Genomic DNA, 13,825 nt, shown 5'->3' with positions numbered 1-13,825 from the left:
AATAAAAAATGTGTATTCAATACGGAATTTCCTGGTAGAAGCCCACTAAGTAAGTACTTAAGGCAGAATGGAAGTACAAAGAGAAGCCTAGAGAATTTGCCATTGACAGGCCATGTTTGTTTACTTAGAGAGTAAATTGTTTTGTTACAACAGTTGCCTTCTGAGGTCTATAAAGTATGTTGTATATGTACAGCATCCTTTTACATTTACAGATATTTATTCATTGGAATCAATTTTGATAAAATATAAAAGTAGTTCTAAGAATTGTTTTATGTTAACAAAAGGAAAGTATATTTAAGTTTTTGGTGTTTTGTTGTAAAACTGTTGACTTATAATTGATGTCAACTCTTTGTTCTTAGAGTTTACTCGTGTCAATATGGGTGTTCATAAAGCATTGCAAACATTGAGGAACAAAGTGGACTTGCAGCATTTTTGTGGATATGTCACCATGTTGAATGCTTCTAGCCAACTTGCAAACAGAAAACTCAGTGATGCTTCTGATGAGAGAGGTTAGCCAATAGTTGTATCCTTTGAGTTAAGATAACTGGCAGTGAGTGTATCACAAACTTAATATTTAAAAAGCATGGGGACTTTGTGGGGATGTTGACTTATTTAATACTTAATGTTTTTCCACTGAAAATACTCTGTGACGTCATTGGGACAATTATCAGTTATTCAAATGGAGAAAATACTAAGTGCAAAAGTAAAGAAGTGATGACCTGGGGGTGGAATACAGAATGGTTATTGTTTTAGCCCTTTACTGTCGTATTTCTGTTTATAGGCTTTAAATTAAGTTCCTTTATGGGGTGATGGTTTCAAAACTTTAGTCTGTTTGTAAAATTATTTTCAAACTAGGATGAATAGTTTTCCCCTTCAGCTTTCCTCCTCCTATTGGAGGCACCATTGTCTCAGTTATGCAGGCCTTAAAAATCATGTCTTTGTCTCATCCTTCTCCTTTCCCACTCAGCCTAGTTAGTTTTGTGAGTTAGTCTTTAGAAATGTCTTATATTCATTTCTTTACCTCTCTCTTTAATTCTCTGTAACTACCATTCTAGTCCAAGTCTTGATATTTTACACGTGTTTTATTGCAAATATTTCCTGCTTAGTCTTCCTGGCCTCATTCTTCTTTCTGTCTCCAACCCATCTTGCATATTGACAATAGCTAATTTTCCTTAGATACCTTTCTTTTTAAAGATTCATTTTCAAATCACCTTCTCATTACTAATTGTTTTCTGCTCTGGCATAATTTTGTCTTGTATGTGGCTTTGGTTGCCATGGTGTCACCTGTGGTCCACAACTCTAGGGAATTTTTTAATTCAGATCTCTATATCATCGATTATATTCACTGAACCTCTTCCTTTGAAATGCTGAGAGAATATGATTAATTGCTAGCCATCTAGTGAACTGAATTAGGTATTCACTCCTGGTCCATATACCTTTGGCCAGAGGAGTTGGGTAACTTTCTACAGTTGACTGCCAAGTATCACAGGAGTGTTTTTAGAGAAGAGGGCTGTGGATTAGTCATTTCAAAGAATGTTACTAGAGCTGTCCTGTTTTATTTCATTCATTCTGTGCACATTTACGAAATACCTGCTTAGGTGCTGGAGATATTTCTGTTACTAAGACCTACGGAGAAGGAGATGGCAACCCACTCCAGTATTCTTGCCTGGAAAATTCCATGGACAGAGGAGCCTGGTGGGCTACAGTCCATGGGATCGCAAAGAGTCGGACATGACTGAGCAACTTCACTCTCTCAAGGAGTAAAAAACCCTGGGGGAGAGACAAGCAACTGAATCAGCCTACTGTGTAATGTTAAGAGACTAAGATACAGGGGTCTGCTTAAAGCGCTAAGGCAGGACGGGAAGGCTTATCTCAGCCAACTGAGCTATCAGACCCTCTTAGAGAAGGTAAAGTTTGAACTGAATTTTGAAAAATGAGGTGTTATCTACACACAGATGATTGTTGTTTATTTGGAGGGTAGCAGCTTTAGGCAGAGGGGATCAGGCAAGAGAGTAGCTTATCTTGGCCAGAAGAGTTTGATGGGCTGTAGTAGCAGAGTAGAGAAGTAATAGGTAAGATCTAGAGGATCTCAGAGGATGTATTATGCTGAAAGACATAGGGAGTCAAAATATTTTGAAAGGGAATGATGTAATCAGACTGCATGTTTCCATGGGGACAGAAATGACTTTAGTAATGAAGTGAAGGTCTGAACTTGTGTTCTGCCATGTGAATGCTTGTTTTTTTAGGCCAAAGCTTCACAAGCTCAGTACTATTAATGTTTTGAGCTGGCTAATTCTTTGTTCTGGGGGACCGTCCTATGCATTGTAGGATGTTTAGGATCCTTAGATATCAGTAACATCCCTGTCCCCGTTCATGGCGACCAAACCTTGTCAAAGTTGCCAAGTATTTCTTGTGGGACAAAATTGTCCCCCACTTAACAGCTTCTCCTTTAGGCTAAAGACCATTCACTATATTCCATTGTTATTTCTATTAGGACTGACTTATCAACAACGTATACCAACTTCTAGAGTCCTAATATTTATTGTTTGCCCTTCAATTATAAGGAGAACCTGATTTGGCTTCAGGCTCAGATGTGAATGGGAGCACAGAGTCATTTGAAATGGTCATTGAGGAAGCAACTCTAGATTCAGTTGCAAAGCAAAACTCTGGTAAGGCTTTAAAAATTACTTGCAATCTCTGACTAATTTCTGAGGTTTAATCCTTTTGCAAATGATACTGTTTGGATATCATTTGCTCTTATTATAATGGACCTTTTCATAAGTATTTTCTAGGAAACATTTTTATATATTTAGAATAATTAAAATATTGTAAAATGTGACATGAAAATAAACAATGTTTCATTTTTCCTATGTTAATTCTTTCATCTTGTAGATGTTTTGAATTAGATTTTTTTTTTCTGGTGTTAAAAGCCACTTTGAGTGTCTGATGAAAGCTGTGTGCCTTCTTCCCAGAAGCATTTACATACTCAAAAAACATTATTTCCTGTTTCAGAGATTCACTGACACCCCTCTGAGTCCTCTCCCCTGCTAAACCCACGTGGGTGTCAGTGGAAACAGGAGGAATCTATGAAAATCTCTGGATCTCTGACCAGTGATCAGACTGACCAGTTAAACCCTGCTCAGTCATAATACATGAAGTATACACGATTAATAACTTTGTGTACCCTTTTGTAGTTGCCACAACAGAAGCAGATTGGGTTCCTCTGGAGTTGTGCTTTGGGATTCCACTGTTTAGTTCTGAATTAAACCAGAAAGTCTGCAGAAAAATCGCTACCCATGGCCTTTGCAGAAAAGAGAGGTGAGGGTTTCTGTTCGCTGTCATCTTTTCATGTATGAGACTTTTTAAGCTCTCATTATTAGTTGCTGTACCTTGCTTTCTCTTATTTCACACATGCTTGTTCATTGATTGAATAAAGATGGCTTTTTTTAAGGTTTTGCTGTGTGTTTTAAAATTAAAGTTCAGTCCCTCAGAAATTAGGCACATGCAGATATTTTGGACACAACGTTTTGGTTAATGATACTAAATTACTCAGATTTGGCGAGAGTATAGATTAAATGGGCGTACTTATATAACTGTGTGCACCTAGCTTTTTTTAATATGTAAATATGGCTGACTTTCTAAAGTTTCTTCAGTTTCCACATTTTCTAAATGAACGTACATTACTCATCAGTCATGACAAGTAGGTTTTATCTTGTACGCTCACTCTCACCGGTTGAGAGCAGCTGCTGAGAGGCAGCATGGTAAGGGTCCTGAGTCTGGTTAGCAGAGAAGAGTATCACTAAATCTGATGATCATGGTGGGTGGCTTAGAAAAAGGTGATATCTACAGACCTCCTTGACATTGTTATTTAGGAAAACAAAGTTGGAGAATAAATAATTTAATTGGCCTAATGTAGTTTGTATAAGAAAATTTAAGGTACTTAATTGACAAATAATTTTAATAACTATCTTGAAAATAAAATAATATACATGAATAAAAAGGTAAAAATACTATTTAGCTTTAATGATTGCCACTATAATGGTTACCAGTTTACATATGTTACCAATTTACAATTGAAAATGTGTTCCTACATTTTTATTTTTAAAGTGTTCTTGGATTTAACATTTATATTTGGTAGTAGTTTAAACTTTTCCTTTTAACAGTAATTTTCTAATTTTGGTTGTACATGATGTTTTATTTCAAAATGGTCTTTTTAATACATCTTTACTCCATATTATTAAAACAAGCAGAAATTTCATTGATGAGAACCATTGCAATTGTTTTTTAGAAATTATGTGATTAATTGAGATGTGTATACATATATTAACATGTTTATTAAAATTAAACTCTCTTAAGATATTAGTTCTTGTTATATTTGTTTTAAACTTTTCCCCTTTTTTTCAGCCTTCAAAACCTCTTACATTCCAGTAGAAAACTGTCTCTACAAGTCCTTAACTTTGTTCACTCATTCCAGGTAACAAAAACTAAAAAAAACCCAAGGTGTATTTGCATAGACCTTTTATAGTGTCCAAAACACTTCTGTGTTTGTGCTGAGTCTCCACGGAGTAAGACATGAAATAGGTTGTAATTTAATGTATAAATGAAGATACTGAAATTCAGAAAGTTAACTGACTTATACATGATTTCACTGGCCAGGTCTTTAGGAGGCTTGAACTGTTTGTTCTAGTGCTGGTGCTTCATTTCACAGAAGTGTTTTAAGCATCTGCCCTGGGCCATGTACCATGTTAGGTTCTGGTTCTTGGGTCAGTTGTTGTTTAGTTGCTAAGTCGTGTCCAACTCTTTGTGACCCCAAGGACTGTAGCCCATCAGGCTCCTCTCTCCAGGAGATTTCCCAGGCAAGAATACTGGAGTGGGTTGCCATTTCCTTCTCCCGGGGATCTTCCTGACCCAGGAATTTCACCTGTGACTTCTGCGTTGGCTGGCAGGTTCTTGACCAGTGAGCCACTGGCGAAGTCCCCTCTTGATCCCCAGTGCAGTGATTAATGAGGCGGGACTGACTGTTACGGTAGAAGGATACCGTGGACTTGATTTGTAGATAAATTTTTAGAATGGAATATTTTTTGTTTGAAATATCTATTCTAACATTATGAAATTAGTATTTTGGAATTTGGCTTCTTTCATTCTCTCAGTAAATACTTGAGTCAGCTCTATGCCAGAGTCTTTATAAGGTGCTGGAGAAGCAGTATACTAAGACACTAATGGAGCTTGAGCGTTGTGTGAGAGCTAGTCAAGGAAACCCTGAAATATACAAGTAGTTACAGATTTCATTATGTATGCCTTAAAGGAGCCAAACCCCTTCAGATATGATAGAATCTAAAGGCAGACCAAATTTAAAAAGGTAGAGGTGACGTATAAGCTGAAATCTAAAGAATAGGAAAAAGTATTCCAGACCGAGGTTAGTAGGTATGTAAGTCCTGTGTCAGGAGGGCACTCAGCCTGCAAGGAAACGAGAGGACCAGTGACAGAAGCCTCGTGAAAGTGGCGTGGGGCAAGAGGTGAGGTTAATGCGCAGCGGAGGGCCTTCCAGAGTACGTGAAAAAATGTGTTATGCTTACTGCAAAGAGAAACTGTTAGTATTAAAGACTTATAACAGGGAATGACATATTTCTAATTGACTTTTTTTAAAAGATTAGTTACTGTTTAGAGAATAGATTAAAAACAGAAGCTTAGAAATAAGACAGGTTTGGAGACTGTTGTAATAACTGTAGTGAGAAATATTGATAGATGAACATCTATTTCATTAAAAAAAATGTATCTGCAATAAAGGTTTGTTTATTACTGCTATACCTGTAATATAATAAATTGTGTATATTATAAAACATACACAAAAACAGAAATTTTATTGGATGCAATAAATAGATACAAGATTTTACAAATTTTCACACTCCTGCACCTCACTTTGGTGTGAGGACTGCACTTCAGTGGAGACTGGTGGCCTTGGCTGTGGTGAATGAATCAAGTAAACTCTTTTGGGATACATGCTGGAGGTATATTGAGGGAACATGGTGATTAAATAAATGTGAGGAAAGATCGAGGCTATGGTAAGGAAGGGAAGAATGAAGGTAATTTTCAGACTTCTTGACTAGCTTGATGCATGGAGTAGGGGAAGGACCTGGTGGGGGAAAATTTAAGTTTGGTTATGTACACGTTAAGTGTGGAATTTATGGTGAAACATGCAAAGATAGATGTTGGATAGGAGGAGATTGGAGCCTGGAGTTCCAAGAAGTCTGTGCTGAATGTGTGAATCTGAGAGCCCTGGGAGTGGATGATGGATTGTTCTAGTGCTTGATGTTGCATGAGGGTTTTTGTAGATTATCTAAGAAATTTTTCTTATTTCTGCCTATGTTAATACCAGTTGTTGATTATTTGGAATTCATGAGGTATATCTTTGCATCTCCTATAGTGCTCTGCATTCCATAAATATTTCTTAGGTAATCAAGGTCTTAATTTCACACTCCACTTCGTTAGCTGAATTAATTGTTTTGGTAAAGTGTTAATTAGGATTTTTTTGTCTTGTTTCTTGCTCTCTCTAGGAAGGTGCTTCAACACTGGATGTTCACCCTGAGGCCAGTTTTCCAAGTTTGCTTTCACAGTCATCCTGTGCTGACATGGGAGTTCCCCTTCCTGCAAAGAACTTAGTATTTAAAGACGGTATCTTAACGGAGTGGAGTGGACGGTCACCCTCGTCAGTTCTTATTGCTAATCTCCATTTGCAATAATTTGGTTACATCATGTGTTGCTCACCCTTTCTGCCTTTTTTCTTGCTTAACGTTAGCTTTATGGTGCCAGCCACTAAAAAGCTTCCTGCTGCTGCAGCGCAGTTCATGCTTAACTGATGTTAAAGTTTGGGGAACTTGTTCATGTTTTCGGAAGTTTTCCTCATTCCTGCACCTCTTAATGCAACAAAGAGCTTTTTAGCAGCCTGCACTGTATTTTTTACCTTGAGACAATCTGCATTTCTTTTGTAAAACTGAGGATATACTTTATAGGCTTTATGATGACTGTTAGGTTTATAAGCAGTCACTATGAATATTGCAATGGTAATTTTATATGTTAGTTTATCAAACATAAATCTTGTTTAATTTTATATTTTGTTACCTACTCTTTAAGGGATCATGGGAAGAGGTGGAACTCTTCCTCTGAAAAGGCTTCTTGGTATTTAAAGTAGCAAAACTATAAAACTGTTAACATCCATTATTGAGAGATGATCTGATGGGGCATTATGAATTGCTGTGGATATTTGTAAATTATGTATATCAATTGAACATTGTTGAAGGTATGCAAATTAGCATAGTTAGGTATGGCTTAACGTTGACTTAGAAGGTCTTAACACAGGCTATGACTATACATTGACATCTCATAAGAAGCTTGGGAAACATTCTATTTTTAAACAATGTTTATATGTGGACTTGTGTTGTCGCTCATTTGGGGCTTTATATTTTCATAGAGTCTTTATGGAAAAATAGAATTTATTTTCCACTCTTGTAGCTGTGGCTGCTGCATGTTTTCTCCCTGTCTCATTTACCCATGAGTTGTTATGGAATTGGATTTGAGGTTTCAAACCAAGGATTTTGATTTTAGCTTAGAATTACATTTAGAGGCATTAAGGCTATGTCTTCTGATCAAAACATTTTAGTGACAAACCTGCTGTGAGGACACATTGTTAGGCAATTTGGATCTTAAATTTATGTGACTAGTTTTAGACAAAATGATAAAGAAAAATCGAGTAATTTCAAAATGTTTTTCTTGAGTCCTTGATTCTTTTAGTATCTCAAATGTTAATTAGAATAATTGGAATCACTTTTTAGATTTTTCGAATTACCTTCCTTGGGAAGTTTGTGCAGTGTTATAGTTTAGCTCTTCTCATAGAATAACGGTTTGCTAGTTTAAAACTGTAACCAAACTAACTGGTCAAACAGTATATCTAAAATATTTAAAGCATTAGAAAATTTGGGAAGGTTAAACCTCAACATTTTTGCTGATAATTTTTGTTATTTATAGAACTGACATTTGTGTATTTAACATACTTCTGGAAATATATGTCTTTCTTAAAACTGTTACCATAGCCATGCATTCAGCACCATGGCCTACCTGTGCAGCGTTTTGAAGCAGGGTGTCTGTGGCACACTCAGTGCTGTGTTTGGGGTAAACGCAGTAACGTTTAGTGTTCTACTTTGTCTTATATGAGGTGGAAACCAAGTGTATGTTATACATGTTTGTCTATAAAAGGAAAAATACTAATACTAAAATAATTTCTTATAACTGTGAATCACTCATTTATTTTTCCAATAATTGATATTGTACATTCCTAGTGCTATTAGGTATGTATGTAACTTTTGTAGTTTTTCACCTGATTGTTGTAAGTATTTCATTTGATCAGGGCTCTTTAAGCTCATTTGCTTTGTTCAGATTAACTGTAGTTATTTTATTTATTTCTGTATTAACAAGCTAAGCCTATGGTGATGACATGTACACTAATAAAGCATTGAATGTTTGTAGTTGGTAGTGAACCCTGTTGTTGGTGAATTTAAAACTTAAAATATGGGAGTGATTTGCTGCTATATTTCCTTTGAGGGATAATAGAGGAAGAAATGGACCCTAATAATGATCATGAATTTTAGGGAAAGTACAAGAAAAAGCATGTGGTCACCTCTGGTTTCTCATGTGAATGAGGAAAGAGTCTGCTTCCAGCTGAAGACCTCTCATACTTTTAAAGACGGGGAACCTGCATTTTTAGAGCTGTTAGCAAAGTGTGAAAGCCACTTTTATGCTTTACTTTGTGGATTTGGTTTTGTTTCATTCATACATTAACTCATGTTGAGATGCATTGCTTAAATCTTAGGTGTTGATCCTATTCAACAAAAAATGTAAAATATAGAATTTATTATTTGCCAAAGAAAATTTATGAAAGAATTTTTATCCAGTTTTTCTGCAGACATTTAAATTTCATTTAGCTTTGTGCTCCCTCCCCTCTTTTTTGTCCTTAATGTAGCTTAAACCATTGGCAAACTTCAGAAACCAAGAGAAAAAAAGAAATATAAAAAAAAGACACAGAATTTAGTAGGGTACAATTTCACCTTTCACATAGGTCTGAAGAAATGTAACTTTATGTTGTTAAGATCATCTTACTTCCTTGATTCCTTTTTTCTTTTAAAATTGTAATCAGATGCTTCTGTTTTTGTTTTTTTGTTTTTTTCAGGAATAGTGCTTTCTTTTACTTGTTTCCACTTTTCTCTGCCATTTGTGATTCTCTTTTATGTTCAGTGTTTCAAATACAGTTTGTATTTAAAGATTTTAAAATACCAAAACTGTAACTGAGTACAGTGGATTTTTTTCTGGTATGATGTTAATATTATACAATGAAATGTATAAAGTGTTGTCAATTTGATTATTGACACTATAATATGTTTACAAATAAACTGTGGTGTTGATCAAGTTGCTGTGAAAATGTGTACAATCTTCTGTTAAGTCCCTTTGATAATTTAAAATACAAGCATGCTTTCAGTGCTGAGACTTCTATACTTTAAAAGAAAAACAAAAGCAACAACAATAAACTAATTTTACAATAATTTCAAGTTAGCAGAAAAATTGCAAAGGTAATCTGGAGATATTCCCTGCACCCTTCCACAGGCTTCCCCTAATGTTAACACCTTATATAAACTATGACGCATTTGTCAAAACTCAGAAATTAACATTGGTACCATACTATTTACTAAAATACAGATTATGTTTGATTTTCACCCATTTTCCCTCTGATGTTCTCTTCTGTTCCAGGACCATGTCCAGGGTACCATGGTGCATTTATTTAGTCGTCACTGCCTCCGTCTCCTCCATTCTGTTGACAGTTTCTCAGCCTTTCCTGCGGAGAAGGCAATGGCACCCTACTCCAGTATTCTTGCCTGGAAAATCCCATGGATGGAGGAGCCTAGTAGGCTACAGTCCATGGGGTCGTGAAGAGTTGGACACAACTGAGCGACTTCCCTTTCACTTTTCACTTTCATGCATTGGAGAAGGAAATGGCAACCCACTCCAGTGTTCTTGCCTGGAGAATCCCAGGGACGGGGGAGCCTGGTGGGCTGATGTCTATGGGGTCACACACAGTCGGACACGACTGAAGTGACTTAGCAGCAGCAGCAGTCTTTCCTGATCTTGAGGCTGTGAAGAGCACTAGTTGGTTCTTTGGTGGGCTGGCCCTCACAGTGGGCTCATCTGGTGTTCTATCAGATTGGAGGCTGTAGTTCACTGGGGAGGGTGGTGCAGATGCCGTGGCCCTTCCACAGTGCCTCATATTGGGGGTTGCATAGTCTACAGACGTTACCAGTGCGGTCTCTTCGCTGGTTACAGTGATGGTGTCTGCAGGTTTTTTCACTTTCCATACTCTTTTTTTTTTTTTTTTTTTTTGGAAGTGAGTTACTCAACCTAGCCCACACTCGAAGGAGCAGTATCTATATTCTTTATAAATTTTCTTTTAAAGATTTGTTCCATATATACACAATGGAGTATTACTCAGCCATTAAAAAGAATACATTTGAATCAGTTCTAATGAGGTGGATGAAACTGGAGCCAATTATACAGAGTGAAGTAAGCCAGAAAGAAAAACACCAATACAGTATACTAACGCATATATATGGAATTTAGAAAGATGGTAATGATAACCCTATGTGCGAGACAGCAAAAGAGACACATGTATAGAACAGGCTTTTGGACTCGGTGGGAGAGGGCGAGGGTGGGATGATTTGGGAGAATGGCATTGAAACATGTATAATATCATATGTGAAACGAATCGCCAGTCCAGGTTCAATGCAGGGTACAGGATGCTCGCGGCTGGTGCACTGGGATGACCCAGAAGGATGGTATGGGGAGGGAGGTGGGAGGGGGGTTCAGGATGGGGAACACGTGTACCCCTGTGGTGGACTCATGTTGATGTATGGCAAAATCAATACAATATTGTAAAATAATTAGCCTCCAATTTAAATTTATACTGAAAGATTTGTTCCTTTCCTTTCTTTATTTGGTCATTTGTTTATATTAGTATGTAATCATGATTACTTTATACTTTTGAGACAAAATTCAGTACACCTGTTATTTTATTGAGCAAATTGTTTAGCTTTGCCTATTGGGAGCTCTTTGAAGCTGGCCTCTAAATCCTTTAACGTACCCTCGTTTTTTTATTTTTTGTTTAAGACTAATCTTACTTTCTAGCACTGTCGGTGTTACCTGGATGCCAGCCCTAGAATTAGCTATTTCCGCAAGGAGTCTTGGTTCCTTTCTTTGCAGAATGGCATTTAGAAACCAAGATTGGGGTTTAGGTGTGCTTGCTTTCACCTTTTTGGTGAAATGACCTAAGAGATATAAATATGTATATTGACCAGTATGTGGGCACACATGTCTATGTTTAGATCTATCTGTAGGCATATTCAGTTAAACTGATTCTCATTCAGCACTGTAAGTTTCATTCTGAGAAACCTGGCTCCATTTATCTGCTTACTTGTTGAACCCTGGAATACTTCTAGAGTGGTTTCAGAATAACTGTGTTGTACCCCTATGAGAAACAGACTGACCCACTAGGATATAGTGTTCCTTTAAGTACTTTTTTTTTGTCTTTAACCTTAAATGCTGCTGCTGAGTCACTTCAGTTGCGTCCGGCTCTGTGTGATCCCATAGACAGCAGCCCACCAGGCTCCCCCGTCCCTGGGATTCTCCAGGCGAGAACACTGGAGTGGGTTGCCATTTCCTTCTCCAATGCATGACAGTGAAAAGTGAAAGTGAAGTTGCTCAGTCGTGTCTGACTCTTAGCGACCGCATGGACTGCAGCCCACCAGGCTCCTCCATCCATGGGATTTTCCAGGCAAGAGCACTGGAGTGGGGTGCCGTTGCCTTCTCCATTAACCTTAAATAGTATCCACTCAAAACATTTTCCAAAGTAACTTAGTACAGCTCATTGTTCCCTTCATTGAAGTTATAAGATACATTTGCAAAACAGATTCGTTTGTCACACTCTGCATTCCTTCTGGGATCCCTTAACATCACAAACCCAAAGTGCAGAGTTTTCATTTTCTTCAGAAAGTTTTATATTTTTTTCACATAATAAAATTCACTCTGCCAGGTCTTTGACAAATGCATGGCATGTGTTCACCCATCATCCCTGTACTATCCAGAATGGTTCTGTCACCCTAAAAATTCCCCTTTGTACTCAACCCCTCACCCTACACCTCACAACCACTTACCTGTTCCTATAATTTTGCTTTTCCCAGAATGTCATATAAATGGTGGAATTGTACAGTTTGTAACCTTTTAAGCCTAGCCACTTGTGCATAACAAAATGCGTTTTAAATTCATATGTGTTGTGTGAGTCAATAGCTGTGTTTCTATTGCTGAATACTTGATTGTATGGACATATCAATGTTTGTCATTTAAAATTCATGTGCAAATTTTAATATAAACAATTCATTTTGCTTGGGTAAATACCTAGGAATGGGATTGCTGAGTCATTGGTAAGTGTGTATTTAACTTTATAAGAAACTGCCAAACTCGCCAAAGCGACTATGACATTTTACATTACTGCCAGCAATGAATGAAGGTTCCCATTGCAATGGTATCTTACAGTGGTTGAAATAATTCATTTTCCCAGTGAAAAATTATGTTGGGCATCTTTTCATATGCTTATTTGCCATACATGTGTCTTCTCTGGTGAAGTATCTGTTCAGATCTGTTCCTCATATTTTAAAAATTAGGTGTGCTGAGTTTTAAGAGTTCAGTAAATATTTGAGTACAAGTCTTTTATCAGATACATGCTTTGCAGGTGTTTTCTCCCAGTCTGTCTTGTCTATTCATTCTCTTAATAGTGTCTATTAAGGTAAAGAACAAAAGTTTTAAATTTTGACAGTGTCTGATTTGTTAGTGTTGTTGTTTTTTTTTTTAATGGATTGTGCTGTTGATGCTGTTATCTAAAAATTCATCACCAAACCCAAGATGCAGCATTTTCATTTTCTTCTCAAAGTTGTATAGTTTTATGTTTAGGTCTTTGACCCATTTGAGCTGATTTTAATGTATGAGGTACATGTTTATCCTTTTCTTTGCTGCATCACCATAACACCTTTGTCAAAAATCAGTTGATGGGGACTCCTCTGGTAGTTCAGTGGCTAAGACTCCATGCTCCCAAAGCAGAGGCCCTGGGTTTAATGCCTCATCAGGGAACTAGATCCCACATACCACAACTAAGCTCAGCCAAATAAATATTGAAACAAAAAAATTAGTTGATAGACCTATAGAGACAGAAGTAGATCAGTAGTTGCCTGCGGGGGAAATGAGTGACTGCAGATGGGCATGAAGCATCTTCTTGGAGTGCTGGAAATGCTATAAAGTGGATTGTGGCGATTGATGGTGGTTCAACTCAAGTTTTCAAAAAAATGCACTGTACACAAGTAAATTTTATCATGTAAATTATACTTCAGTAAAGTGGTTTTAAGAAATCAATTGACATTTTTTTTGTCTGGGTCTATTTCTGAGCACTCAGGTCTGTTTCATTGATCATTGTGTCTGTCCTTTTAATACCATGCTGAAATTGGATACTGTGAGTCATCCAAATTTTCAGGGTTTTTTTTTTGAATTGATTTTGGCTCTTATAGTTCCTTTGCCTTTCCATATAAATTTTAGAATCAGCTTTTCAACATCTACACACAAGCCTGCAAAGATTTTAATCAAAATTATATTGACTCTATAGATCAAATGGAGGAGAATTGACCTCCTAACAAATCTCTATAACTTCATTGATTTTTGTTGGGTCACTGTTTTGTAGATTTTC

The 13,825-nt window shown here is 36.8% G+C and overlaps 1 protein-coding gene across 4 annotated transcripts in view; it reads left to right on the top strand.

The window, feature by feature from the left end:
• Positions 1 to 9,456, top strand: part of FAM91A1 (family with sequence similarity 91 member A1) — a 40,664-nt gene extending 31,208 nt beyond the window's left edge. For all 4 annotated transcript variants that reach the window (XM_055545887.1, XM_055545888.1, XM_055545886.1 and 1 more), the window contains exons 20-24: positions 360 to 509; positions 2,565 to 2,669; positions 3,195 to 3,318; positions 4,405 to 4,474; positions 6,555 to 9,456. In XM_055545887.1, coding sequence (XP_055401862.1) covers positions 360 to 509; positions 2,565 to 2,669; positions 3,195 to 3,318; positions 4,405 to 4,474; positions 6,555 to 6,740 — 635 coding nt within the window. In that variant the 3' untranslated portion in view covers positions 6,741 to 9,456. The remainder of the gene's footprint in view (positions 1 to 359; positions 510 to 2,564; positions 2,670 to 3,194; positions 3,319 to 4,404; positions 4,475 to 6,554) is intronic.
• Positions 9,457 to 13,825: the final 4,369 nt, after the last annotated feature.

This window comes from Bubalus kerabau, chromosome 14 (assembly GCF_029407905.1).
Source record: "Bubalus kerabau isolate K-KA32 ecotype Philippines breed swamp buffalo chromosome 14, PCC_UOA_SB_1v2, whole genome shotgun sequence".
In the NCBI taxonomy this organism is placed as follows: domain Eukaryota; kingdom Metazoa; phylum Chordata; class Mammalia; order Artiodactyla; family Bovidae; genus Bubalus; species Bubalus kerabau.
Note: the sequence above shows the minus strand (reverse complement) of the source record. Positions and strands in the feature narration are given on the sequence as shown.